Here is a 25,770-nt window from a genome sequence, read left to right on the forward strand (position 1 = left end):
AAAGATGGCGTATCATCCAGCCCCATCTCACCAGTGAACTGTGACAAATAGGAGCAGGGAGGTTCTGTTGCAACTGCACAAATGGGCTTGCTGGTGGGAATGCCTCATTCACCTAAACCTTTGATTGTGGTGCCTGCCTGGCTTTTAAGGTGGGTTTTAGAGGGGGATTTATGATCATGGCAATGGTCCCATGATCATAATTGTGAATAGCAAATGTATGAGGTCATAGATCTAGTCAGTGGTTCTCAACTTTCCTAATGCCACGACCCCTTAATACAGTTATAGAATCATAGAATCATAGAATCAAAGAGTTGGAAGAGACCTCTTGGGCCATCCAGTCCAACCCCATTCTGCCAAGAAGCGGGAATATTGTATTCAAATCACCCCTGACAGATGGCCATCCAGCCTCTGTTTACAAGCTTCCAAAGAAGGAGCCTCCACCACACGCCGGGGCAGAGAGTTCCACTGCTGAACGGCTCTCACAGTCAGGAAGTTCTTCCTCATGTTCAGGTGGAATCTCCTCTCATGTAGTTTGAAGCCATTGTTCCGCGTCCTAGTCTCCAGGGCAGCAGAAAACAAGCTTGCTCCCTCCTCCCTGTGGCTTTCTCTCACATATTTATACATGGCTATCATATCCCCTCTCAGCCTTCTCTTCTTCAGGCTAAACATGCCCAGCTCCTTAAGCCGCTCCTCATGATAAAGGGTTCTCCAGACCCTTTATCATTTTAGTCGCTCTCCTCTGGACACATTCCAGCTTGTCAATATCTCTCTCAAAATATGAGTTCCTTATGTTGTGGTGACCCCAATCAACTGGTTGAGTTGAGGGGAGAATTGATTTTGTCATTTGAGAGTTGTAGTCGCTGGGAGATTTATAGTTCACCTACAATATCAAAGACAGTTCTGAACTCCACCAGTGATGGAATTGAGCCAAACTTTGGACACAGAGCTCCCATGACCAACAGAAAATACTAGAAGGGTTTGGTGGTTATTGACCTTGGGTTTTAGAGTTGTAGTTCACCTACATCCAGAGAGCACTGATGCATCTGGACCAAACTTGGCATGAATACTCAATATGCCCAAATGTGGACACTGGTGGGTTTTGGGGAAAATAGACCTTGACATTTGGGAGGTATAGTTGCTGGGATTTATGGTTCACCTACAATTAAAGAACATTCTGAACTTCACCAACAATGGAATTGGGCCAAACTTCCCACACGGAACTCCCACGAACAAAAGAAAATACTTTGTTATATAATTGTCTTTGGCGACCCCTTTGACACACCCCCTCATGACCCCCCCAGGGGTCCCGACCCCCAGGTTGAGAAACACTGGTTTATGACATCGCAAATGCTGAAACTGATACTAGTCATAGTTTTGTCTCCATCTATGGATCTCAGGATAAGAACCCCTTCTCTAAAACCATCCAGGGATGAGCTGTTCCTTCTCCTGCTTTCCCCCTACTATCCTCATCCTCCATGCTGCCTGTTGCTCTGTGCACATGATGCTGCGTTGTTTCTAGCTTGTGGAGACGCTACTATTTTTGCACACTTTCATTCTCCTGCTTGGCAGTTCCTCCCACCGTTGTGTCCATGGCTGGAGACATGGATATCTTCTGCTAGCCACCTCTGTCATTTGGGGCTACCACAGCAACAGACAGCTCCACGTTGTCATGGAAATCTGCAAAGTTTGGAAGGAAGGGAAAACAAGGCCAGTACAGGCTGGTTTAGAGGAGGTCAATAAATGCCAGTCTGCAGGCACGAAAGACTATTGTCTTTTCTCCTTTCTCTTGGCTTATAATAGATCTCCAGGGTATTGCCCAATAAGCCAGAGATAGAATCATAGAATCAAAGAGTTGGAAGAGACCTCATGGGTCATCCAGTCCAACCCCCTGCCAAGAAGCAGGAAAATTGAATTCAAAGTACCTCCGACAGATGGCCATCCAGCCTCTGTTGAAAAGCTTCCAAAGAAGGAGCCTCTACCACACTCCAGGTCAGAGAGTTCCACTGCTGAACAGCTCTCACAGGAAGTTCTTCCTCATGTTCAGATGGAATCTCCTTTCTTGTAGTTTGAAGCCATTGTTCTGTGTCCTAGTCTCCATGGAAGCAGAAAACTAGCTTGCTCCCTCCTCCCTGTGGCTTCCTCTCACATATTTGTACATGGCTATCATGTCTCCTCTCAGCCTTCTCTTCTTCAGGCTAAATATGCCCAGGTCTTTAAGCCACTCCTCATAGGGCTTGTTCTCCAGACCCTTGATCATTTTAGTCGCCCTCCTCTGGACACATTCCAGCTTGTCAATATCGCTCTTGAATTGTGGTGCCCAGAATTGGACACAGTATTCCAGTCTAACCAAGGCAGAATACAGGGGTAGCATGACTTCCCTGGATCTAGACACTAGACTCCTATACTCCTATTGATGCAGGCCATAATCCCATTTGCTTTTTTTGCCACCGTTTCATTGGCATTTTTTTGCCACCGTTGTTTCTATCTTGTGCAGACGCTACTATTTTTGCTCACTTTCATTCTCCTGCTCAACAACTCCTCCCACCTTTGTGTCCATGGCTGGAGACATAGATATTTTCTGCTAGCCACCACTGTTATTTGGGGCTACCGCAGCAACAGACAGCTCCACGTTGTCATGGAAATCTGCAAAGTTTGGAAGGAAGGGAAAACAAGGCCAATACAGGCTGGTTTAGAGGAGGTCAATAAATGCCAGTCTGCAGGCATGAAAGACTATTGTCTTTTCTCCTTTCTCTTGACTTATAATAGATCTCCAGGGTATTGCCCAATAAGCCAGAGATGTGGAATTGTGGTCCTCCAGGTGTTTCACCTCTCCCCTGTAGCCGTGCTGGCCAAGGCTGGTGAGGGTTCTAGTCCATCCATACCTGGAGATACACATTCACCCAGCCTAAACCAAACACACCTTGACAGTGATATATTGGAGCCACAGTATAGAAAAAAAATCTTCTAGGGACTACAGCTTCCAGAATCCTCCAGCTAGCCTGTTAACTGAGAGATTTTTCTCCCAAACTAAAAATGTTTGCAGATTCTCTTTCTTTCCCTTTGATATCTACTTCTGCATCACAATATGACCCCATATTCATGGAACCAATATACCTGGTTTCACTTATCCATGGTTTCACTTATTCCGTTATTCACTTAGGACCTTCTATGTAAATAACAACCTCTTCTTGGAGTACCTCAATTTTTAATCCCATTTATAATATAGTGATGATAATGATGATGATGATGATGTTGATGATTGTAAATAAAAATGGCTAATTTGTGAGAACACTTCTCTAGAAATCTCTAGATTTTCCAGCATGACTCTATCTATGGTCACCCTCTGCTTCTGGAGGATCTATAACAATCATGGACAAACTTGAGCCTTACTAGTGTTTTGGACTTCAATTTCTACAACTCCTAACAGGCTACTGGTTGTTAGGAACTGTGGAAGTTGAAGTTCAAAACACCTGCCCATGCCTGATCCACAATGCTCTCTAGCAGCTGTAAATCCCTTGCTAAGAAACTTTAAGTCCTCCACCAGAAGTTAACGATAATCCCCTGCTGGAGGATCAGGAAATTCCTAGAGGCCATATTAATCAAATCTGTGAATAATCAAGTCTACAAAAGCCAAACCCATGAATGTGAATGGCCAACTTTAATAGGATTAGCTATTATCTACAGCAGTGGTTCTCAACCTGTGGGTCCCCAGATGTTTTGGCCTTCGACTCCCAGAAATCCCAACAGCTGGTAAACTGGCTGGGAATTCTGGGAGTTGTAGGCCAAAACACCTGGGGATCCACAGGTTGAGAACCACTGATCTATAGTTTCACATATTCATGTGAGGTCTGGGTATGCATCTGTTGTGAATACAGATGTCGTACTATAGTTAAAAGTCCCAGATTTTAGTGTGAACTCATCTGTTGCATAAATGAAATCTCTCCTCCATCCAGCAGTAATCTGAATTCTGCTCAGTTTCGCCTTTGCCCTTGCAGAATCCATGATCCTGCTGGGCTCTATCGAGCGCACGCAGATTGTGGCCCTCCTGAACGATCAGCTAAGTTATGCACGCCGCTTGCAATACATGCGGGAGAAGATCCAGGTCGAGCGCAAAGCCACCGAGAAGATTCCAGAAGGCGAGGAGCTGCACCAAACACCTGACACAGGAGTGCGATTTCAGGTGATGGGAATCTTTCATTTGGAGCAATACGTCCAAGGAAATGAGGAACCGAGGAACCTTGAGTATTTTTAAGGGAACAATGAAGGGTGGCTGGGAAGTGGCAACCAAGCCTGGTTTCTCTTTTTATTCAGTGCTCTATTGTCTTTCCTTCTCTCAATCCAGATCATCACTGAGGAATCTTCATTCGTCCCACCCCGAAGTGAATCCCGCAAACCCCTCAAGCCGGCTCTGAAACGAGCCCCCAGCACTTTATCTGAGAGTACGTCTTCTGCTTTCTGAACATTAGTCAGAATTAGACCCTAACTCAAACACAGGGACCCCTTTTTAGCTCATGGGCTGAATTACCAGGATTCAATTCTCCCCTAAGCCATAGAGACCCTGTGGGTAACTGACACAGGGCAAGCCACAGACTCTCAAACCAAGAAAACCCCATGATAAGCTCACCTTTGCGTCACCATGAGTTGAAAATTACTTGAAGGCATGCAACAACAACCAGGTTTACAGGGGGCATCTTTTAATTATGGACAGGGCCAAAGGTGGGGAAGGGACAATAAGACCAAAATTTCTGGAATGGTAGAAGTTAATGCTCTTTTTCCCAGTAACTAAATCTGAGGTCAGAGCTTTCCAAACATTTCATATTGGTGGCACACTTTTTTTGCATCATTTCGCAACACAGTAATTTAGTTGTACTAGCAAACCAGTGGTTAAATCAACCACTTATCAGAGATGTGGAAACATAAATAAACTGTAATAATGAAATATATGAGGACACAAATATATGGGGACACAATATAATTATATTTTTATATATTAAAATATATAAATAAACATATATGAGTTATTGTTTATATAGATTCAGGGGTTTCTTGTTACGTTCACTTGACACATTTCAGCCAACACACTAATGTGTCATGACACACCATTTGGAAAGCTCTGCCTTTATAACTTTTGGAATAAGGAAAATCCTGTTTAGAAGCTGGCAGATGACTGCTAGGAGCCCGTTCACACTGCAGGATTATAGCTCTATGATCCCACTTTAACTGCCATGGTTCCATCCCATGGTATCCTGGCATTTGCAAGCCCCAGGATTCCTTATGATTCAGCCATTTCAGTTCAAGTAGAATCATAGCACTATCATTGTGTAATGAGAATGGTCACCAGATGATGGCATCAAGGTCTGTGCACTTCTGGAGAACTCCAGAATATTGGATTGAGACAGGAGGTTTGGATTTGGTACCTGGAGACCAGAGGTTTGATCCCATTGCCCAAACTTAGTGGTTCCTAAATATTGGTCTTCCAAATGTTTTGGATTACAATTCCCAGAAGCTCCAGCCACCTTTCCCAATTGTAAGAAATCCTGGGATCTGAAATCCAAAGCATCTGGAGGACCCAAAGTTGTGAACTACTTCCCTAACCGATGCTTAATGATCGCTCAATCTCACTTTTCATCTAACACTTTCCTTCTCTTTTTCCATTGGCAGCTGGAGCTGTGGATGCTCCAGGCATTGCTTTGCGGAGCCTTTTTTGTGCCAACTCCCCGACGACTGAGTCTGCTGAGGTGAGGCACCCTTTCTCTCCATCCCATTTTGTTGCCATATTTCTGGGCAAAAAACCAAAATATCCTTTCCCTGGGTGACCCTTCACTTTTCCCATTACGTGGCCAGACGTCTTCCTGCCTCTGTCATCCCTCCCTGGTAATCCCTTTCTCTTTTCCCTATTTATTTTGTTTTGTTTCTCCTGGTTTTAAAAAAATAAGGATGAGAATTCGGGCCTGTCTGAAAAGCGCAAGTCGAAGCGCGTCCGCATTTCCGTGGCGGTAAGTGTGGGCTGCGCCACGTCCATCCAGCTCTTCCCAAACAATCAAAGGGGCCAGAAAGCTAACCTGCCCCATAATGTATCCACTGAGGCCTGGGGCTGTGCTGAAGGCTTTTAGGGCTTAAGACTGACCCAAGAGAGTCTGATGGCTGAAATGGAAAGAATGTGCCAGTAAAACCAAGCCGAGCTGGGAGAATCCATGTCCCAAAATCCAAATTTCCTTTTTCTATTGCCGCTGGCCTCTAATCGAATGCCTGGCCCCAGAGCCAGGTCTTCAGTTGTCTTCTAAAGGACAGGAGGGAGGTGGCCAACATGATATCCTTAGGGAGAGAGTTCCACAGATGTTGTTCAGCCAGTTGCCCGAATGCTTGGTCCCAAAGCCAAGACTTGAGTTTCTTCCTGAAGGAGAGGAGAGAAGGAGTTTCCCCTGATTTCACTGGAGAGTGCATTTCACAGACGGGGGGTCGCCACTGAGAAGGCCCTGTCTCTTGTCCCCACCAATCGTGCTTGCGAGGGTGGCGGGATTGAGAGCAGGGCTTCCCCCAACTATCATAAACTCCGAGGTGGGTCATAGAGGGAGATACATTCGGACAAGTAAACTGGGACAGAACCAGAATCTTCTAGCATGATTCTGTGGTCAACTTCTGTTGAACATAAAATCACATTGGAGGAACTTGAGACTCCTAGGAAAATGTTCTCTAGAAATCTCGAGGTCCTCCAGCATGATAGGAAGAAGTTGACTGTAGGGTCATGATGGAAGACCTAGAGATTCCTGCAGAGAATGTCTTTAAACAAATATGTAGATCATCAAATCCACAAAAATCAAAACCGCAGATGTCAAGGAACAATGGTACTTGTTTCCTGCAATGCTTCGAACATTCACTTTAGACAATGTATTGTCGAAGGCTTTCATGGCTGGAATCACTGGGTTGTTGTAGGTTTTTTCCGGACTATATGGCCATGTTCTAGAGGCATTTTCTCCTAACGTTTCGCCTGCATCTGTGGCAAGCAACCTCAGAGGTAGTGAGGTCTGTTGGAACTAGGAAAAAAGGGTTTATATATCTGTGGAATGACCAGGGTGGGACAAAGGACTCTTGTCTGCTGGAGCTAGGTGTAAAATTCACTTGAGACATTCATCTCCATGAAATCTGCTGATCAATTTCCATTTGGGTTCATCTAACCTTAAGGATTATTGTAGTTTGGGACCACTTTAACTGCCATGGCTCAGTGCTTTGGGAGGTGTAGTTTTCCAAGGTATTTTGCCTTCTCTTCCCAAGGAGACCCCAGACTTCTGCATCTCACCAAACTACAAATCCCAGGGTTCCTTAGCATTGAGCTGTGGCGGATCAAATGGTGTCAAGCTGCATTCATTTGACAATGTATTTGTATCCTTGGATGAGTTTTTAGAATGTGACAATGAAGGAAATAGAATCTCCATGAGAGCTCTTCACTGAAGTATCACCAGCTGGTAGCCATAATAGTGAAGTCGAGTTTCCATGTTCAGATGGATTCTGTCCCCAAATATCTGGTGTTGGGGTGGTTGTTGATTGCTTCATCTTCCAGTGAACTTTCCAAGGGTGGGTTGTTGTAGGATTTTTCGGGCTATATGGCCATGTTCTAGAGGCATTCTCTCCTGACGTTTCGCCTGCATCTATGGCAAGCATCCTCAGAGGTAGTGAGGACTTTTGGAACTAGGAAAAAGGGTTTATATATCTGTGGAATGACCAGGGTGGGACAAAGGACTCTTGTCTGCTGGAGCTAGGTGTGAATGTTTCAACTGACCACCTTGATTAGCATTTGATGGCCTGGCAGTGTTGGGGCAATCTTTTGTTGAGAGGTGATTAGACGTCCCAGATTGTTTCCTCTCTGTTGTTTTGCTGTTGTAATTTTAGAGCACTGCCAGGCCATCAAATGCTAATCAAGGAGGTCAGTTGAAACATTCACACTTAGCTCCAGCAGACAAGAGTTCTTTGTCCCACCCTGGTCATTCCACAGATATATAAACTCTTTTTTCCTAGTTCCAACAGAGAAGGCTGAGAGGAGATATGATAGCCATGTATAAATATGTGAGAGGAAGCCACAGGGAGAAGGGAGCAAGCTTGTTTTCTGCTTCCTTGGAGACTAGGACGCGGAACAATGGCTTCAAACCACAAGAGAGGAGATTCCATCTGAACATTAGGAAGAACTTCCTGACTGTGAGAGCTGTTCAGCAGTGGAACTCTCTGCCCCGGAGTGTGGTGGAGGCTCCTTCTTTGAAGCTTTTAAGCAGAGGCTGGATGGCCATTTGTCAGGGGTAATTTGAATGCAATATTCCTGCTTCTTGGCAGGGGGTTGGACTGGATGGCCCAAGAGGTCTCTTCCAACTCTTTGATTCTATGATTCTATGATTCTACCTAGAATCATAGAATCATAGAATCAAAGAGTTGGAAGAGACCTGAGGATGCTTGCCATAGATGCAGGCGAAATGTCAGGAGAGAATGCCTCTAGAACATAGCCATATAGCCTGAAAAAACCTACAAAAACCCAGTAATTCCAGCCATGAAAGCCTTCGACAATACATTTTCCAAGGGTGCTTGCATGTCTTTGGTTGGAAGCAGAAGGCTAGGCAAGATGAATCTTGATTACAGTTTTATTTAGTGCTCCTCCTTAGAGAAGTTGAAGAATTTGCATTTCCCTTTCCCTTTGGCAGCTGGCATGCCCAATGCCCTGCTGAGGGATTCTGGAGAGCACAATCCAAAATGTAAAATTCCCAAGCTTTGCTCCTTCCATATGAAGGACTCTTAGAGACTGCTGTATCTTTTTCCCAAGGACTGATGCAATTATCTTGCACTCGAGACCCCTTTTGCCGTGCGACGATGAATCAACCACGAGAGCCTTCAGCACAGCTCGGCCTCTTAATTCTGATTAATCTTTTCTCTTAGTGGCATCCAACCAGCCCACCCCACTTTTCACAAACTAACCAATTTATAGAGTGATCTCTCCTGAAGCAGCCAATCATAGACGATCATTGCCTTCATTCCTGCTTGAAAATGACTTGTCTCCCCGGCTAATTTGCTCTTGTCCTCACCCCTGGAATGAAAACCTGCCGCATTGAAATGATTGGGATGATTCCGTGTCCGCATCTAGAAAAGCTGTGATTTGGACAAGCATTTAGAGGCAGCTGGCAGGTGTTTTTTTTTTTTAATATATATATTATTTTTGTTCTCTGGGGGTTTTTGGCCACCCGTCCAGAATTTTTATCCGTCTGCAGCATCTGTTGCCACATTTTCTCCGTGAAGCGTTTGGAGAGAGAAAAAAGGACTAATCTGATCCATTATTTAGGAGTGGGTGAGCAGGAATCTGCATTGCTGCCAGGATATGTGTTAAAAATGGAAGTTGCTTCAGCAGCCGCACATCTTTGCAATTAAATCTATATTGTGACGCGCTAAGCCAGGCGATGCTGCCGCTAAAACGTTAATGCAGTCTTAAGAGCTGCATTAACAGGAGCCTCACATCCAGATCACGAGAAATAATAATTCCCCTCCATTCTGCGCTTATCAATGCACTCAGTCCAGTTTTGAACAACACATTTGCAGAAGGACATTGGCAAAACTCGAGCATGTCCAGGAGAAAGAGCTGGAAATGAACCCTGAGAAGAACATTTCTAAAAATTCTGAAAAATCATAGAATCATAGAGTTCGAAGAGACCTCATAGGCCATCCAGTCCAACCCCATTCTGCCAAGATGCAGGAAAATCACATTCAAAGCACCCTCAACAAATAGCCATCCAGCCTCTGTTTCAAAGCCTCCAAAGAAGGAGCCTCCACCACACTCCAGGGCAGAGAGTTCCACTGCTGAACAGTTCTCACAGTCAGGAAGTTCTTCCTAATGTTCAGGTGGAGCCTCCACCACACTCCAGGGCAGAGGGTTCCACTGCTGAACAGCTCTCACAGTCAGGAAGTTCTTCCTAATGTTCAGGTGGAGCCTCCACCACACTCCAGGGCAGAAGGTTCCACTGCTGAACAGTTCTCACAGTCAGGAAGTTCTTTCTAATGTTCAGGGAGAGCCTCCACTACACTCCAGGGTAGAGAGTTCCACTGCTGAACACTCCTCACAGTCAGGAAGTTCTTCCTAATGTTCAGGTGGAGCCTCCACCACACTCCAGGGCAGAGAGTTCCACTGCTGGACAGTTCTCACAGTCAGGAAGTTCTTCCTAATGTTCAGGTGGAGCCTCCACCACACTCCAGGGCAGAGAGTTCCACTGCTGAACAGTTCTCACAGTCAAGACGTTCTTCCTAATGTTCAGGTGGAGCCTCCACCACACTCCAGGGCAGAGAGTTCCACTGCTGAACAGTTCTCACAGTCAGGAAGTTCTTTCTAATGTTCAGGTGGAGCCTCCACCACACTCCAGGGCAGAGAGGTCCACTGCTGAACAGTTCTCACAGTCAGGAAGTTCTTCCTAATGTTCAGGTGGAGCCTCCACCACACTCCAGGGCAGAGAGTTCCACTGCTGAACAGTTCTCACAGTCAAGACGTTCTTCCTAATGTTCAGGTGGAGCCTCCACCACACTCCAGGGCAGAGAGTTCCACTGCTGAACAGTTCTCACAGTCAGGAAGTTCTTTCTAATGTTCAGGTGGAGCCTCCACCACACTCCAGGGCAGAGAGGTCCACTGCTGAACAGTTCTCACAGTCAGGAAGTTCTTCCTAATGTTCAGGTGGAGCCTCCACCACACTCCAGGGCAGAGAGGTCCACTGCTGAACAGTTCTCACAGTCAGGAAGTTCTTCCTAATGTTCAGGTGGAGCCTCCACCACACTCCAGGGCAGAGAGTTCCACTACTGAACAGTTCTCACAGGCAAGACGTTCTTCCTAATGTTCAGGTGGAGCCTCCACCACACTCCAGGGCAGAGAGTTCCACTGCTGAACAGTTCTCACAGTCAGGAAGTTCTTTCTAATGTTCAGGTGGAGCCTCCACCACACTCCAGGGCAGAGAGGTCCACTGCTGAACAGTTCGCACAGTCAGGAAGTTCTTTCTAATGTTCAGGGAGAGCCTCCACCACACTCCAGGGCATAGGGTTCCACTGCTGAACACTTCTCACAGTCAGGAAGTTCTTCCTAATGTTCAGGTGGAGCCTCCACCACACTCCAGGGCAGAGAGTTCCACTGCTGAACAGTTCTCACAGTCAAGACGTTCTTCCTAATGTTCAGGTGGAGCCTCCACCACACTCCAGGGCAGAGAGTTCCACTGCTGAACAGTTCTCACAGTCAGGAAGTTCTTTCTAATGTTCAGGTGGAGCCTCCACCACACTCCAGGGCAGAGAGGTCCACTGCTGAACAGTTCTCACAGTCAGGAAGTTCTTTCTAATGTTCAGGTGGAGCCTCCACCACACTCCAGGGCAGAGGGTTCCACTGCTGAACACTTCTCACAGTCAGGAAGTTCTTCCTAATGTTCAGGTGGAGCCTCCACCACACTCCAGGGCAGAGAGTTCCACTGCTGAACAGTTCTCACAGTCAAGACGTTCTTCCTAATGTTCAGGTGGAGCCTCCACCACACTCCAGGGCAGAGAGTTCCACTGCTGAACAGTTCTCACAGTCAGGAAGTTCTTTCTAATGTTCAGGTGGAGCCTCCACCACACTCCAGGGCAGAGAGGTCCACTGCTGAACAGTTCTCACAGTCAGGAAGTTCTTCCTAATGTTCAGGTGGAGCCTCCACCACACTCCAGGGCAGAGAGTTCCACTGCTGAACAGTTCTCACAGTCAGGAAGTTCTTTCTAATGTTCAGGTGGAGCCTCCACCACACTCCAGGGCAGAGAGGTCCACTGCTGAACAGTTCTCACAGTCAGAAAGTTCTTTCTAATGTTCAGGTGGAGCCTCCACCACACTCCAGGGCAGAGGGTTCCACTGCTGAACACTTCTCACAGTCAGGAAGTTCTTCCTAATGTTCAGGTGGAGCCTCCACCACACTCCAGGGCAGAGAGTTCCACTGCTGAACAGTTCTCACAGTCAAGACGTTCTTCCTAATGTTCAGGTGGAGCCTCCACCACACTCCAGGGCAGAGAGTTCCACTGCTGAACAGTTCTCACAGTCAGGAAGTTCTTTCTAATGTTCAGGTGGAGCCTCCACCACACTCCAGGGCAGAGAGGTCCACTGCTGAACAGTTCTCACAGTCAGGAAGTTCTTCCTAATGTTCAGGTGGAGCCTCCACCACACTCCAGGGCAGAGGGTTCCACTGCTGAACACTTCTCACAGTCAGGAAGTTCTTCCTAATGTTCAGGTGGAGCCTCCACCACACTCCAGGGCAGAGAGTTCCACTGCTGAACAGTTCTCACAGTCAAGACGTTCTTCCTAATGTTCAGGTGGAGCCTCCACCACACTCCAGGGCAGAGAGTTCCACTGCTGAACAGTTCTCACAGTCAGGAAGTTCTTCCTAATGTTCAGGTGGAGCCTCCACCACACTCCAGGGCAGAGAGTTCTACTGCTGAACAGTTCTCACAGTCAGGAAGTTCTTTCTAATGTTCAGGGAGAGCCTCCACCACACTCCAGGGCAGAGAGTTCCACTGCTGAACAGCTCTCACAGTCAGGAAGTTCTTCCTAATGTTCAGGTGGAATCTCCTTTCCTGTAGTTTGAAGCCATCACTCCATTGCGCCCTAGGTCTCCATGGCAGCAGAAAACAAGCTTGCTCCCTCCTCCCTATTTTTTCTTCTTCTTCATGTCAGGAGCAACTTGAGAAACTGCAAGTCCCTTCTAGTGTGAGAGAATTGGCCATCTGTAAGGACGTTGCCCAGAGGATGCCTTGATATATTGATGTTTTACTATCATTGTGTCTGGTTGCTGATGACACGATAAATATAAAATCCTTGTGTCCAGTTGCTGATGACACGATAAATATAAAATACCATCCTTGTGGGAGGCTTCTCTCATGTCCCTGCATGGGGAGCTAGAGCTGAAAGAGGAAGCTCATCCATGCTCTCCCCAGATTCAAACCTGTCACACAATAGTCCTAACCCATTGTGCCACTGGGGGCTTCCCTTCTCTTCTGCAGGCTAAACATGTCCAGCTCTTTAAGCCGCTCCTCATAGGACTTGTTCTCCAAAACCTTGATCATTTTAGTCATCCTTCTCTGGACACATTCCAGCTTGTCAACATCTCCCTTCAATTGCCCAGAATTGGACACAGTGTGATTCCAGGTGTGGTCTAACCAAGGCAGAATAGAAGGGTAGCATGACTTCCCTGAATCTAGACACTAGACTCCTGTTGATGCAGGCCAAAATCCCATTGGCTTTTTTAGCTGCCGCATGACATTGTTGGCTCATGTTTAACTTGTTTTCCATGAGGACTCCAAGATATTTTCACAGGTACTGCTGTCGAGCCAGGCATCGTCCCCCATTCTGTATCTTTGCATTTCATTTTTTCTGCAAAGGAAAAGATAAAATTATAGAGAGAGAGAAACACCATCTATTAATATCTTAAGGACTGCTATTCAGATAGGAACATACTTGTTCCCTCTTGCTGCCAGGAGCAGCGGTGAGTCTATGTTGCACAGTTAAGCGTCTGATGTGGCTTTAACTGCTTCGTGTTAGGTTATTCTGAGATTTATAATTTGGTGGGGAATTTAGTCCTCTCTAATTCTATGAATATCATGGACTGCTTAAAATTCCAATGGGTACTAAAGAAAATCAAGCCTAAATATTCTCTCAAAGCCAAAATCATAGAATCATAGAGTTGGAAGAGACCTCGTGGGCCATCCAGTTCAACCCCCTGCCCAGAAGCAGGAAAATCACATTCAAAGCACCACTGGCAGATGGCCATCAGCCTCTGTTTAAAAGCCTCCAAAGGAGGAGCCTCCACCACACTCCGGGGCAGAGAGTTCCACTGCTGAACAGCTCTCACAGTTAGGAAGTTCTTCCTAATGTTCAGATGGAATCTCTTTTCTTGTAGTTTGAAGCCATTGTTCAGCATCCTAGTCTCCAGGGCAGCAGAAAACAAGCTTGCTCCCTCCTTCCTATGACTTCTTTTCACATATTTATACATGGCTATCATGTCTCCTCTCAGCCTTCTCTTCTTCATGCGAAACATGCCCAGCTCTTTAAGCCGCTCCTCATAGGGATTGTTCTCCAGACCCTTGATCATTTTAGTCACCCTCCTCTGGACACATTCCAGCTGAATGAATAAACCAAAATTGTTATACTTTGTTCATATCATGAAAAGAGATAACTTACTATAGAAGGCAATAAAGCTAGGTGAGTTAGAAATACGAAGGAAAACAGCAAGATTGCATTGTAGATGGAGAGGCTCAGTCAAGGAAATTATTGCTGCCCCGAGTCTGCAAAACCTGTGTCTGCAAAACCCAAATATGGCTGTTGAAGGTGAAATGACTTAGAAGTCTCTTGTTGATAGAACCATAAATCAAAGTCAACTTGATGTCAGAATAAACCACGTAGCTTTGGGACAATTACCAGAAATATTCAGACAATGCACTAACCAACCTGATAAAAACCACCTACTGTATATTCTGGCGTATAAGACTACTTTTTAACCCAAGAAAACCTTCTCAAAAGTTCCTACTGTATGCAGTGACTGTATGACAGCATTAAGGGTGCCGCTGTACAAGTATGGTAGAAGAAAATCCATTCGCCAGGATTCGTGGACTTAATGTGGTCTCGATGGTGAGGTGAAGGGGTGCCTCACCAGGAAGGTGTAAGTGAAGGGCGGAGGAAGCTGCAGGCGTCCGGGGTATGGAAAAAAGAGATAGAGTGGCTCTAGGCCCAGAAAAACACAACTCTTTTACTTGTCTGGCCCGTCCTTGTATCCTATTACTGTACCTCCTCCTCTGCCTCTCAGATCTCACTCCTGGAGACTGCAGTGAAGCGGTGCAGGTGCGCATGTGCGAGATCTGAGAGGCAGAGAAGGTGGTAAAGTAATAGGAAAATTACCATATTGAAATCAAATCTGATGCTCTTAAAAAATTTATTTGGTGTGTGTTGGAAGAGGGGTAGTCTTATACGGTGAGTATATCCCAAACTCTATATTTTAATTGGAAAAGTTGGGGGTTATCTTATATGCCCAGTCGTCTTATATGCCGGAATATACGGTACTTGTGAGTTTACAGCACCATAAAACAACCCATATATTGATCCTAACATTAACCCAAGTATGAACCAGAGACTTTGATCCCTCCTGCCTCTCAAAGTTGGACTGTGGCCCTTTCTCCAGCTGCTTCCCCCAGATATCCAGTATCGCACACTGCTTTCATCAATGGTGAGTGAACGATGGTATTCCAAATGTTGCTGAATTGCAGCTCCCATCTATCTTTGCCAACTGTGACAGGGAACATTGGCTTTTGTAGTTCAGCAACACGCAGAGCCAGGGGAAAATATATTTGGGAGACTGGAGTTCTCAGCATACCTCAGCCAACATGGATTCAGCGTCCTCCTTTCATTCCAGTTGTGTCCACTGTTCCTTCCTCATCCTTCTGTTCTGGCCTGATTGTCCTCTCGTAAGCACCTTCCCTGGAATACCTTAGTCAGTGTGTGTCCATTCTATTTCTCTTTTGCAGGATGAATATGAAGTGGTTGGCGAGATGACCCCCACTGAGGTGAGTCTCATCTGTCACTCCAAAAACCTCTCACCCATTGTCTATAAAGGAACATGTAGATGGGTCTATCCTGTATTGCAAACAGTGTCCTCCTAAAGCAGGTGTAGAAAGCATGTGGCCTGCCAGATCAGTTGCTAAGAGTTGCCTGATATAGGCTAAGCATTCCTTATCCAGGGGTTTAGGGTGGTCTGGTGAACTGATTTGTATGTACTTGTAGTCTCCCTTGCCCCACTGCTATCTTACTTTTGAGTCACATCGAAACATTTGCTCAATTGCAATGGTCTAATGCAACCTGGGGCCGGGCCCCCTGAGGGGTTGTGAAGGGGTGTCAGAGGAGTCACCAAAGACCAGCAGAAAACACTATTTTTTTCTGTTGGTCATGGGGGTTCTGTGTGGGAAGTGTGGCCCAATTTAGAATGCCCTTTGATTGTAGGAGAACCTAAACACCTAAAACTCCCAAATGTCAAGGTCTATTTTCCCCAAACTCCACCAGTGTTCATATTTGGGCATATTGAGCATTTGTGCCAAGTTCGGTCCAGATCCATCATTGTTTGAGTCCAAAGTGCTTTCTGGATGTAGGTGAACTACAACTCCCAAACTCAAAGTACCCACCAAACCCCTCCAGTATTTTCTGTTGGTCATGGGAGTTCTGAGTGCCAAGTTTGGTTCAATTCCATCACTGGTGCAGTTCAGAATGCTCTTTGATTTTAGGTGAACTATAAATCCCAGCAACTACAACTCCCAAATGTCAAGGTCTATTTTCTCCCAAAATTCCACTAGTGTTCACATTTGGGCATATTGAGTATTTGTGCCAAGTTTGGCCCAGATCCATCATTGTTTGAGTTCACAGTGCTCTCCGGATGTAGGCGAACTACAACTCCCAAACTCAAGGTCGATGCCCACCAAACCCTTCTAGTGTTTTCTGTTGCTCATGGGAGTCCTGTGTGCCAAGTTTGGTTCAATTTCATCACTGGTGCAGCTCAATCCATCATTGGTTAAGTTCACAATGCTCTCTGGAGATAGGTGAACTACAACTCCCAAACTCAAGATCAATGCCCGCCAAACCCCTCCAGTAATTTCTGTTGGTCATGGGAGTTCTGTGTGCCAAGTTTGGTTCAATTCCATCACTGTTGCAGTTCTGAATGCTCTTTTATTGTAGGTAAACTATAAATCCCAGCAACTACAACTCCCAAATGACAAAACCAACCCAATACAGCCCATGGAGGCAGGCAGGATGTGGCAGCTTTTCCTGGCCAACCCATTAATCTGGTGTCTTGACTTTCAGATCCTGGAGTGGGAGGAACAGCAGCTTGATCAGTTTGTCAACTTCAACAGCTGCAAAATTGACCCTGCGCCATTCCAGCTGGTGGAACGCACTTCTTTGCACAAGGTAGAAAGAGAGTAGAAGTAATCAAGGTCCTCTGATGCTGCACATAAAGAAGTGCAGGATATGTCGTGCAAAACCATTGTAAGGATCCCCAGGGGACATCTAGTCCAACCTCCTGCTAGGGCAGAAAACCTAGCACTGTGTGAGAGGTGGCTATCCAACTCCTGTTTAGAAACCTGCAACAAAGAGGAATCTGCCACCTTCCAATTCCACTGTCAAACAACTCTTATTTTCAGGAAATTCTCCCTAATCTGGATTTCCACTGCTTGACTATCTCAGCTTTCATTTTGTTTGATATTGCTTTATAAAACCTCAAATGCCTAGCTCTCATGGGGATTGTAACAGCTAGGAATAGCATGAGGAGTAGAAAAATGTCTGGAGAAATCCTCAGGGAAGCTTGGCTAAATTGGGATTGCAAAGTGGGCGGCGTAAATCTATGTCTCCCATAATAAGTACAGCAATAGGAACCCCCAGTGGCACAATGGGTTAAATCCTTGTGCTGGCAGGACTAATGACTGACAGGTCAGTGGTTCGAATCCAGGGAGAGCAGGTTGAGCTCCCTCTGTCGGCTCCAGCTCCCAATGTGGGGACATGAGAGAAGCCTTCCACAAGGATGGCAGAACATCAGACATTTGGGTGTCGTTCAGCAGTGGAACTCTCTGCCCCGGAGTGTGGTGGAGGCTCTTTCTTTGGAAGCTTTTAAACAGAGGCTGGATGGCCATCTGTCAGGGATGATTTGAATGCAATATTCCTGCTTCTTGGCAGAATGGGGTTGGACTGGATGGCCCATGAGGTCTCTTCCAACTCTTTGATTCTATGATTCTGGGCAGTGTCCTTGCAGACAGCCAATTCCCTCACATCAGAAGCAACTTGCAGTTTCTCAAGTCGCTCCGGACACAAAAAAGTACACCAATGCAAAGTGAGCACATTGTAGGCAAAGCCTTCAAGTCTCATAATCAAGACAGGCTGGAATTGTGGTGATCCCTTCTGGGCACCACAACTGAAAGGAGATGTTGACAAGCTGGAATGTGTCCAGAGAAGGGCAACTAAAATGATCAAGGGTCTGGAGAACAAGCCCTATGAGGAGTGGCTTAAAGAGCTGGGCATGTTTAGCCTGAAGAATAGAAGAATGAGAGGAGACATGATAGCCATGTATAAATATGTGAGAGGAAGCCACAGGGAGGAGGGAGCAATCAATGGTATGGTAATACTTGAGTGAAGTGTTACCAAATTCAATATCTTTCAGAGAAGTTCTACAGAAGTGGATAGTCCATTACATATACTATATACCTACTTTTCTCTTCTTGGAATAAATTAAACATGCCAATTAAAACCAAGTCCAAATCCGGGGGAAATCCAATTTTGCAGATATCCTAAGTTTTCTTGCCAGTTGCCACTGTCCACTAATCGAACGCCTGGCCCCAAAGCCAAGTCTTCAGTTGTCTTCTAAAGGACAGGAGGGGTGTCCTTAGGGAGAGAGTTCCACAGACGGGGGGGCCACTGCTGAGAAGGCCCTGTACGCCGCTCCAGTGAGCAACCTGGCTGCCAACCGTTGGACTAGTTGAAGCTTCCAAGAGGTCTTCAAAGGCAGCCCCACGTAGAGAGCGTTGCAGTAGTCTATTCGGGATGCAACAAGAGCAGTAGTCTATTCAGGATGTATCAAGAGCAGAAGTATTGGGGTGTGGGAGCAAAATAGGTTCACCCTGGAGAGATGGATCCTTGCCTTCAGCTCCAAGATTAGAAGGGCTCCAGCATGAAAAATGTCCCTTTCTGGACATCCAACTCCAAGGAGCACCCAATCAACATGAAAAAGAGGATTCTGGAAGTCGTCATTACACAAAAGGAACTTTACCAAACTGCATAAAAAGAGCTGGTTGAATATCATCCAAGTCTGAAGAAGATTAACTTAACACTACATTTGTTTCCCACAGACGCACACCATCTTCTCCCTCCTGGGAGTGGACCATGCCTATGTCACCAGCATTGGACGCCTTATTGGCATGGTGTCCCTGAAGGAAGTGAGTATCCTTGAGAAAAGGGGTTGCTCCCCTGTTGTTGTCATGTAATTATCACAAATGCCTGAGTTTAGGTTTGACCCCTTCCCTTCCATCAGTTTTTTTACATTAATTAAGAAGGAAAAAATGTTTGTGGAGGGAGGGGGATACTTCTTTGAATTGCAATTCCCAGAATTGCCCAGCTAGCATGGCCAGTTGGTTCTTAGGAGACCCTATAAAGTGTAGTATCAGACTTTCTGATAGATGAGTTTGTCCTGTATAGACTGTTCCACCTTTACATTGTTGGAGAGTGTCTCACTTCATGGTGTAACGAAGTTCATTTTGATTATAGTGCAGAGATATCATCTGTGGCACTCGCCATGTTATCATTTCATTACAATTAGGTAGGCTACCAGTACAGAGTGTTTCGGATGGCAATTGAATACTTACTGTATATACTCAAGTGTAAGCCTAGTTTTTCAGCCCTTTTTTAGGCTGAAAAAATCCCCTTTGGCTTATACTCGAGTCAAGGTTATTTACAGGGTTAGTCAAAATGAATAGGCCAATAAGAAAATTAATTGTATATCTTATTGGCCTATTCATTTTGACTAACCCTGTATTATTTTACATTATTATTATTATTATTATTATTATTATTATTATTATTATTTGAAACACAACAAGATGAGTCCACGGCAGACACTCCGCTGGCTGTTGTATTGGATCACACGTCGGACACTTCCCAAGTGTCTAGGACTGTGTGATGTATCGCCAAATAATCCGTGCAGATCCCAGTAAGGTGGCCTTTTGCAGCTGGCAGATGGTAATCTTGTCAGCGCCGATTGTGTTTAAGTGCAGGCCAAGGTCTTTAGGCACTGTACCCAGTGTGCCGATCACCACTGGGACCACCTTTACTGGTTTGTGCCAGAGTCTTTGCAGTTCGATCTTTAAATCCTCATATCGTGTGAGCTTTTCCAGTTGTTTCTCTGCAATCCTGCTGTCACCTGGGACTGCAACATTGACAATCCATACTTCGTTTTTTAACACGATTGTGAGGTCAGGAGTATTGTGCTCCAAAACTCTGTCTGTCTGAATCCAGAACTCCCAGAGTAGTTTGACGTGTTCATTCTCTGTAACTTTTTCCGGCTTGTGATCCCAGCAGTTCTTTGTCACAGGCAGATGGTATTTGTGGCACAAGTTCCAATGAATCATCTGAGCAACAGTGTTGTGCCTCTGCTTGTAGTCTGTCTGTGCGATCTTCTTGCAGCAGCTGAGGATGTATTTTACTCTTATTTATTATTGTTATTATTATTATTATTACATTTATCTTTTTATTCTATTATTAGTATTACATTTATTATTTTACTTTATTATTGTTATTACATTTATTATTTTACTCTATTATTATTACTTTTATTATTTTACTCTATTATTACGGTTATTATTACATTTCCATTATTTTACTCTATTATTATTTTACTGACACAAAAATACAGTGTGTCACAGCAAACGAGATCTATATGCTGGATTTCGTATCACAAAAGCACAAGTCGAACACTTCCCAAGCGTCTTGGACTGTGTGATGTATTTTACTCTATTATTATTATTATTATTATTATTATTATTATTATTATACTGACACAAAACACAGTATGTCACAGCAAACGAGATCTATATGCTGGATTTCGTATCACAAAAGCACAAGTCAAACACTTCCCAAGCGTCTTGGACTGTGTGATGTATTTTACTCTATTATTATTATTATTATTATTATTATTATTATTATTATACTGACACAAAACACAGTATGTCACAGCAAATGAGATCTATATGCTGGATTTCGTATTAAAAAATCATGAGTCGTAACCTCATGGAGTAGACCACACTCGATCATGAGTCGAACATTATTATTATTATTATTATTATTATTATTATTATTATTACATTTATTATTTTACTCTCTTTATTGTTATTGGAAGGATACATAAGCATATTTACGTCAAAGAAGGTTAAAATAATGGTTTAATCAGAGTTGGTCAGTCTTCTCTTAAATTACAGTTTTGTGTAAGTATTCGAAAACATTTAACCTACTGGTGCCTCAGCTAATGTAATGTTATTGGTATCTATTTTTTATTTACCAGTAGCTGCTGCATTTCCCACCTTTGGCTTATACTCAAGTCAATTTCTTTTCCCAGTTTTTTGTGGTAAAATTAGGTGCCTCGGCTTATATTCGGGTCGGCTTATACTCGAGTATACTTTACCTCTGTCCCACAGAAAGTTAATGTCACCACTTTCCTCTTAGTTTTGAAGACATATTTTGAATTATTTTTTTCATCAATTGCAGCTATTGTTTTTGTTGTCTTTGTTATATACCACTTGGAAACAGGCGAGATTGCTGTACACCATGAGCCTCCATAAAACTATACATTCCAACTTTGCATAGGATGCAGCCACAATAAGTCAAAATTACTGTATATACTCGAGTATAAGCCGACCCGAATATAAGGCGAGGCACCTAATTTTACCATAAGGAACTCTGAAAATGTATTGACTCGAGTATAAGTCGAGGGTGAGAAATGCAGATGCTACTGATAATCATCAGTAGGTTAAATGTTTTTGTGTATTTACATAAAACTGTAATTTAAGATAAGACTGTCCAGCTGTCCAAACCATTATGCTAACCTTCCTCAATGTAAATGTGCTTACGTATCCTTCCGATAATAATAAAGAGAGTAAAATAATAAATGTAATAATAATAATAATAATAATACATAGAATAAAGTAATAAATGTAATAAAAATAATAGTACAGTAAAATAATGTAAAGGTAATAATAATAATAATAATAATACATAGAGTAAAATAATAAATGTAATAATAATAATAGTAATAATAATAATAATAGAGTAAATAATGGAAATTTAATAACAGTAATAGAGTAAAATAATAAATGTAATAATAATAATAATAGTAATAATAATAGAGTAAATAATGGAAATTTAATAACAGTAATAGAGTAAAATAATAAATGTAATAATAATAATAATAATAGAGTAAATAATGGAGATTTAATAACAGTAATAGAGTAAAATAATAAATGTAATAATAATAATAATAATAATAATAATAATAAAGTAAATAATGGAAATTTAATAACAGTAATAGAGTAAAATGATAAATGTAATAATAATAATAGTAATAATAATAATAATAATAATAATAATAATAATAATAATGAGTCAATAATGGAAATTTAATAACAGGAATAGAGTAAAATAATAAATGTAATAATAATAATAGTAATAGTAATAGTAGTAGTAATAATAATAATAATAGAGTCAATAATGGAAATTTAATAGCAGTAATAGAGTAAAATAATAAATGTACTAAAAATAATACTAATAACATAGTAAAATAATAAATAACCTTGACTCGAGTATAAGCCGAGGGGAACCTTTTTAGCCTAAAAAAGGGCCTGAAAAACTAGGCTTATACTTGAGTATATACAGTATATTGAAGTTCTATAATTATACAGTGTGAATGAGACTGGGGTCCTAATGGCCTCCCTCATCCCATTCCTTTTGCTCTTCCCTTCCCTCCAGCTGCGAAAAGCCATTGAGGGCTCAGTCACAGCCAAGGGCGTGAAGGTCCGTCCTCCGCTGGCCAGCTTCCGTGACAGCACCACCAGCAGCAGTGAGACGGAGGCCACCGAAATCCACCAGCTGTGGGACCGGCGGCACCGGCACTCCATCCCCCGCGAGTCCAGCCCTTCCGAAAGCGACGACAAGTGCCAATGACGGTGGCGGAAGAGGACGTACGGAGTATCGGTGGATATGATAGGTCTACGTTGATGGCCCATCCCCTCCCATGAGCTGCTTTGTTCCAGCCCAAACCCACGTGGAGGGTGGGGATGGCAGTGCCTTGCTCAGCATTCCAACCCAGGGTCCTGGGACCTCAAACACATGCTTTCCAGAAGCCACTGGATGAGAAAAGAGACTTAAGGCCAAGTCTCGCGAAGTAAGCAATGGGATTGAACCCCAAGGTTGCCCCCTTTCCTGTCCTTGGTTGGAAAGTGTGGAAGGAGCAGAACACATTCCTGCTGTGGAAAGCTTCAAGATTCCCTGTGAAGAGCCCTATCCATGTCTCTAGGGTTCAAGTCTCCAAAGGAATCTCCAATTCTCTGTCCTGCCCACTGGATGCCGAAGACGTCACACCTGTCCCCATATTGTGGGGCTGTGCTTTCTTCCACCGCACATCCTGGCGGCCTTTTTGATCTTGCCCCTTGATCTCAGGGCTTGCTCATTCAACGCTACTTTTCCTTACCACTTTGTAAGCCTATTTTTCCAGCAAGCTCTGCTATGGGGCAAAACCTTCAAAAAGAGGGAAAGCTAACCATGTGAAGAGTGTGAGGTGGCTTTCTTGGTGGGAGTCTCTTCCTAACGAAAGAGGCGTGCGGTGCTTCTTACTTGGAGCAGACCACCTTTGGGCTTAGGCTGGTCCTATCCTTTAGTACGGCTTTTGCCAATCTGCTGTGCTGTGGGTGTTCTGGACTATAGGTCACATCATCCCTTGCCGTTGGGGCGCCTGGGTTCAATATTCCTGAATGGTACGCGAAGCAAAGCTTGGGGACGTCTCTCTTATTTTTGGACTCCAGCTCCCAGAATCCCACTATCCTGCACAGGGATTCAGGGCATTATAATCCAGAAATGTAATGTGCCCCAAGTTCCGCTCTGCTATATGGCTGCCTTAGTCCTTCCCTAACCCCACTGCCTTACCATGATGTATTTGGCATGCAGTCAATGGTTCATGGCTCTCTGATTTGGGAAGGGGCTTTCTTGCTAAATACTGGACACGTCACCACACTGCCCATTCTTATGAATGAATAGTGTGTGGGTATAAATTAAGTTGAACACTGGATCTCTTTAACTACTGAGCCTTGGGCAGCCTTTCCTTCACCCAGCCATCCTCAACGACAAATAAAGACTCTGAACGACTGTCCCTTCCCCACTCCTCTGCGTGGGGCCCACCCGATGCTTGAATCCAGGGGTGGGGAGAGGAAAGTGGGGATGGCACCTGAATTGTAAATACAGAGCATTTTTATATTAATTTAATAAAAGAAAGAGATTGCAAATAGAATGGTCAAAGAAACAACCCAACAAGTGTCTGGCGTCTTCCTAAATCACAGTCCTGCTGGAACCTTGGACCAGTTTCTTTTGGGAAAGATAACAGGGAAGGGCATGGATTAGGAACTCATACTGGGATTGCATTGTTGTGAATTTTCCAAGCTGTATGCCATGTTCCCAAAGCATTCTCTCCTGACGTTTCGCCTGCATCTATGGCAGGTATCCTCAGAGATTGTGAGGTCTGTTGGAACTAGGAAAATAAGGTTTATCTATCTGTGGAATCATAGCATCATAGAATTATAGAATCAAAGAGTTGGAAGAGACCTCATGGTCCATCCAGTCCAACTCCCTGCCAAGAAGCAGGAATATTGCATTCAAATCACCCCTGACAGATGGCCATCCAGCCTCTGTTTAAAAGCTTCCAAAGAAGGAGCCTCCACCACACTCCGGGGCAGAGAGTTCCACTGCTGAAAGTCCCGGTGGGAGAAAAAACTCTTCCCACAAAGGTCCCAACAAAGCCATTTAAATCCACAATCTTGTGGACAATTCCAACAGAAAGAAAGAAATCCTGAAAATGAACAAAATCTAGCTACTAGTACTAAAAATCTCTAAAATCGTAACAGTAAATAAAGAACAACACTCAAAAATGGAAATTCCAGACAAGAAGCAATGAGGGCCATCTAATCACCACCTAACAAAGGATTCCCCGAGGAAACTACTAGGCCATTAAATGCTAATCAAGGTGGACATTTGAAACATTCACATCTATCTCAAACAGACAAGAGTTCTTTCTCCCACCCTGGACAGTATTCCACAGATAGATAAACCCCATTTTCCTAGTTTCCAACAGACCTCACAACGTATTGTTGAAGGCTTTCATGGCCGGAATCACTGGGTTGTAGGTTTTTTCGGGCTATATGGCCATGGTCTAGAGGCATAATTCTCAGAGGCAGTGAGGTCTGTTGGAACTAGGAAAAGGGGTTTATATATCTTGCCATAGATGCAGGTGAAACGTCAGGAGAGAATGCCTCTAGACCATGGCCATATAGCCCGAAAAAACCTACAACAACCCAGACCTCACAACCTCTGAGGATGCCTGCCATAGATGCAGGTGAAACGTCAGAAGAGAATGCTTTGGGAACAGGGCCATGCAGCCTGGAAAACTCACAACAACCCAGTAATTCCAGCCATGAAAGCCTTCTACAACACATCATTCTGGGATTGTCTGGTGTCTTCCAAAGGATCTTCTCACATGTTGGTGGCAAACCAACATAGTCACAGGACATCATTGCTGCAGACTCACTCCTCAATATGGTATCCTTTCAAATATTTAAACATGGCTATCATGTCCCCATCTTCTCTTCTCCAAGCTCAACATACCCAGTACCCTCAGCCACTCCTCATAGGGCTTGCCTTCCACACCTTTGAACATTTCTGTTGTCCTTTTCTAAGACACCTTTCAACTTGTCAATGTCCTTCTTGAATTGGAGTGTCCAGAACTGGACACAGTGTTATTCCACGTGATGTATGACCAAGGAAGAATTAAGTGAGACTATGACCTCCCTTGATCTTGACACTATACTACTATTGATGCAGCTGACAACTGCATTCACTCTTTTCGCTGCTGTTACTTACTTAGGCGATCCCTCATTGGACAAGTAAGATGGTCCTCCATTATGGGTTTCCTTGTGGGTCCG

General features: G+C 44.2%; 1 protein-coding gene across 2 annotated transcripts in view; it reads left to right on the top strand.

Annotated features, from left to right (window-relative positions):
- CLCN2 (chloride voltage-gated channel 2) overlaps window positions 1–24,101 on the top strand; it is a 123,257-nt gene extending 99,156 nt beyond the window's left edge. Inside the window, exons 17-24 of one of the 2 annotated variants that reach the window (XM_060767399.2) lie at window positions 3,996–4,180; window positions 4,343–4,439; window positions 5,662–5,738; window positions 5,937–5,996; window positions 15,532–15,570; window positions 16,856–16,960; window positions 18,889–18,975; window positions 22,553–24,101. In XM_060767399.2, coding sequence (XP_060623382.1) covers window positions 3,996–4,180; window positions 4,343–4,439; window positions 5,662–5,738; window positions 5,937–5,996; window positions 15,532–15,570; window positions 16,856–16,960; window positions 18,889–18,975; window positions 22,553–22,747 — 845 coding nt within the window. In that variant the 3' untranslated portion in view covers window positions 22,748–24,101. The remainder of the gene's footprint in view (window positions 1–3,995; window positions 4,181–4,342; window positions 4,440–5,661; window positions 5,739–5,936; window positions 5,997–15,531; window positions 15,571–16,855; window positions 16,961–18,888; window positions 18,976–22,552) is intronic. The other variant, XM_060767400.2, reaches the window with a different exon arrangement.
- The last annotated feature ends 1,669 nt before the right edge of the window (window positions 24,102–25,770 follow it).

The sequence above is a fragment of the Anolis sagrei genome, chromosome 3 (genome assembly GCF_037176765.1).
Source record: "Anolis sagrei isolate rAnoSag1 chromosome 3, rAnoSag1.mat, whole genome shotgun sequence".
Taxonomy (NCBI): Eukaryota; Metazoa; Chordata; class Lepidosauria; order Squamata; family Dactyloidae; genus Anolis; species Anolis sagrei.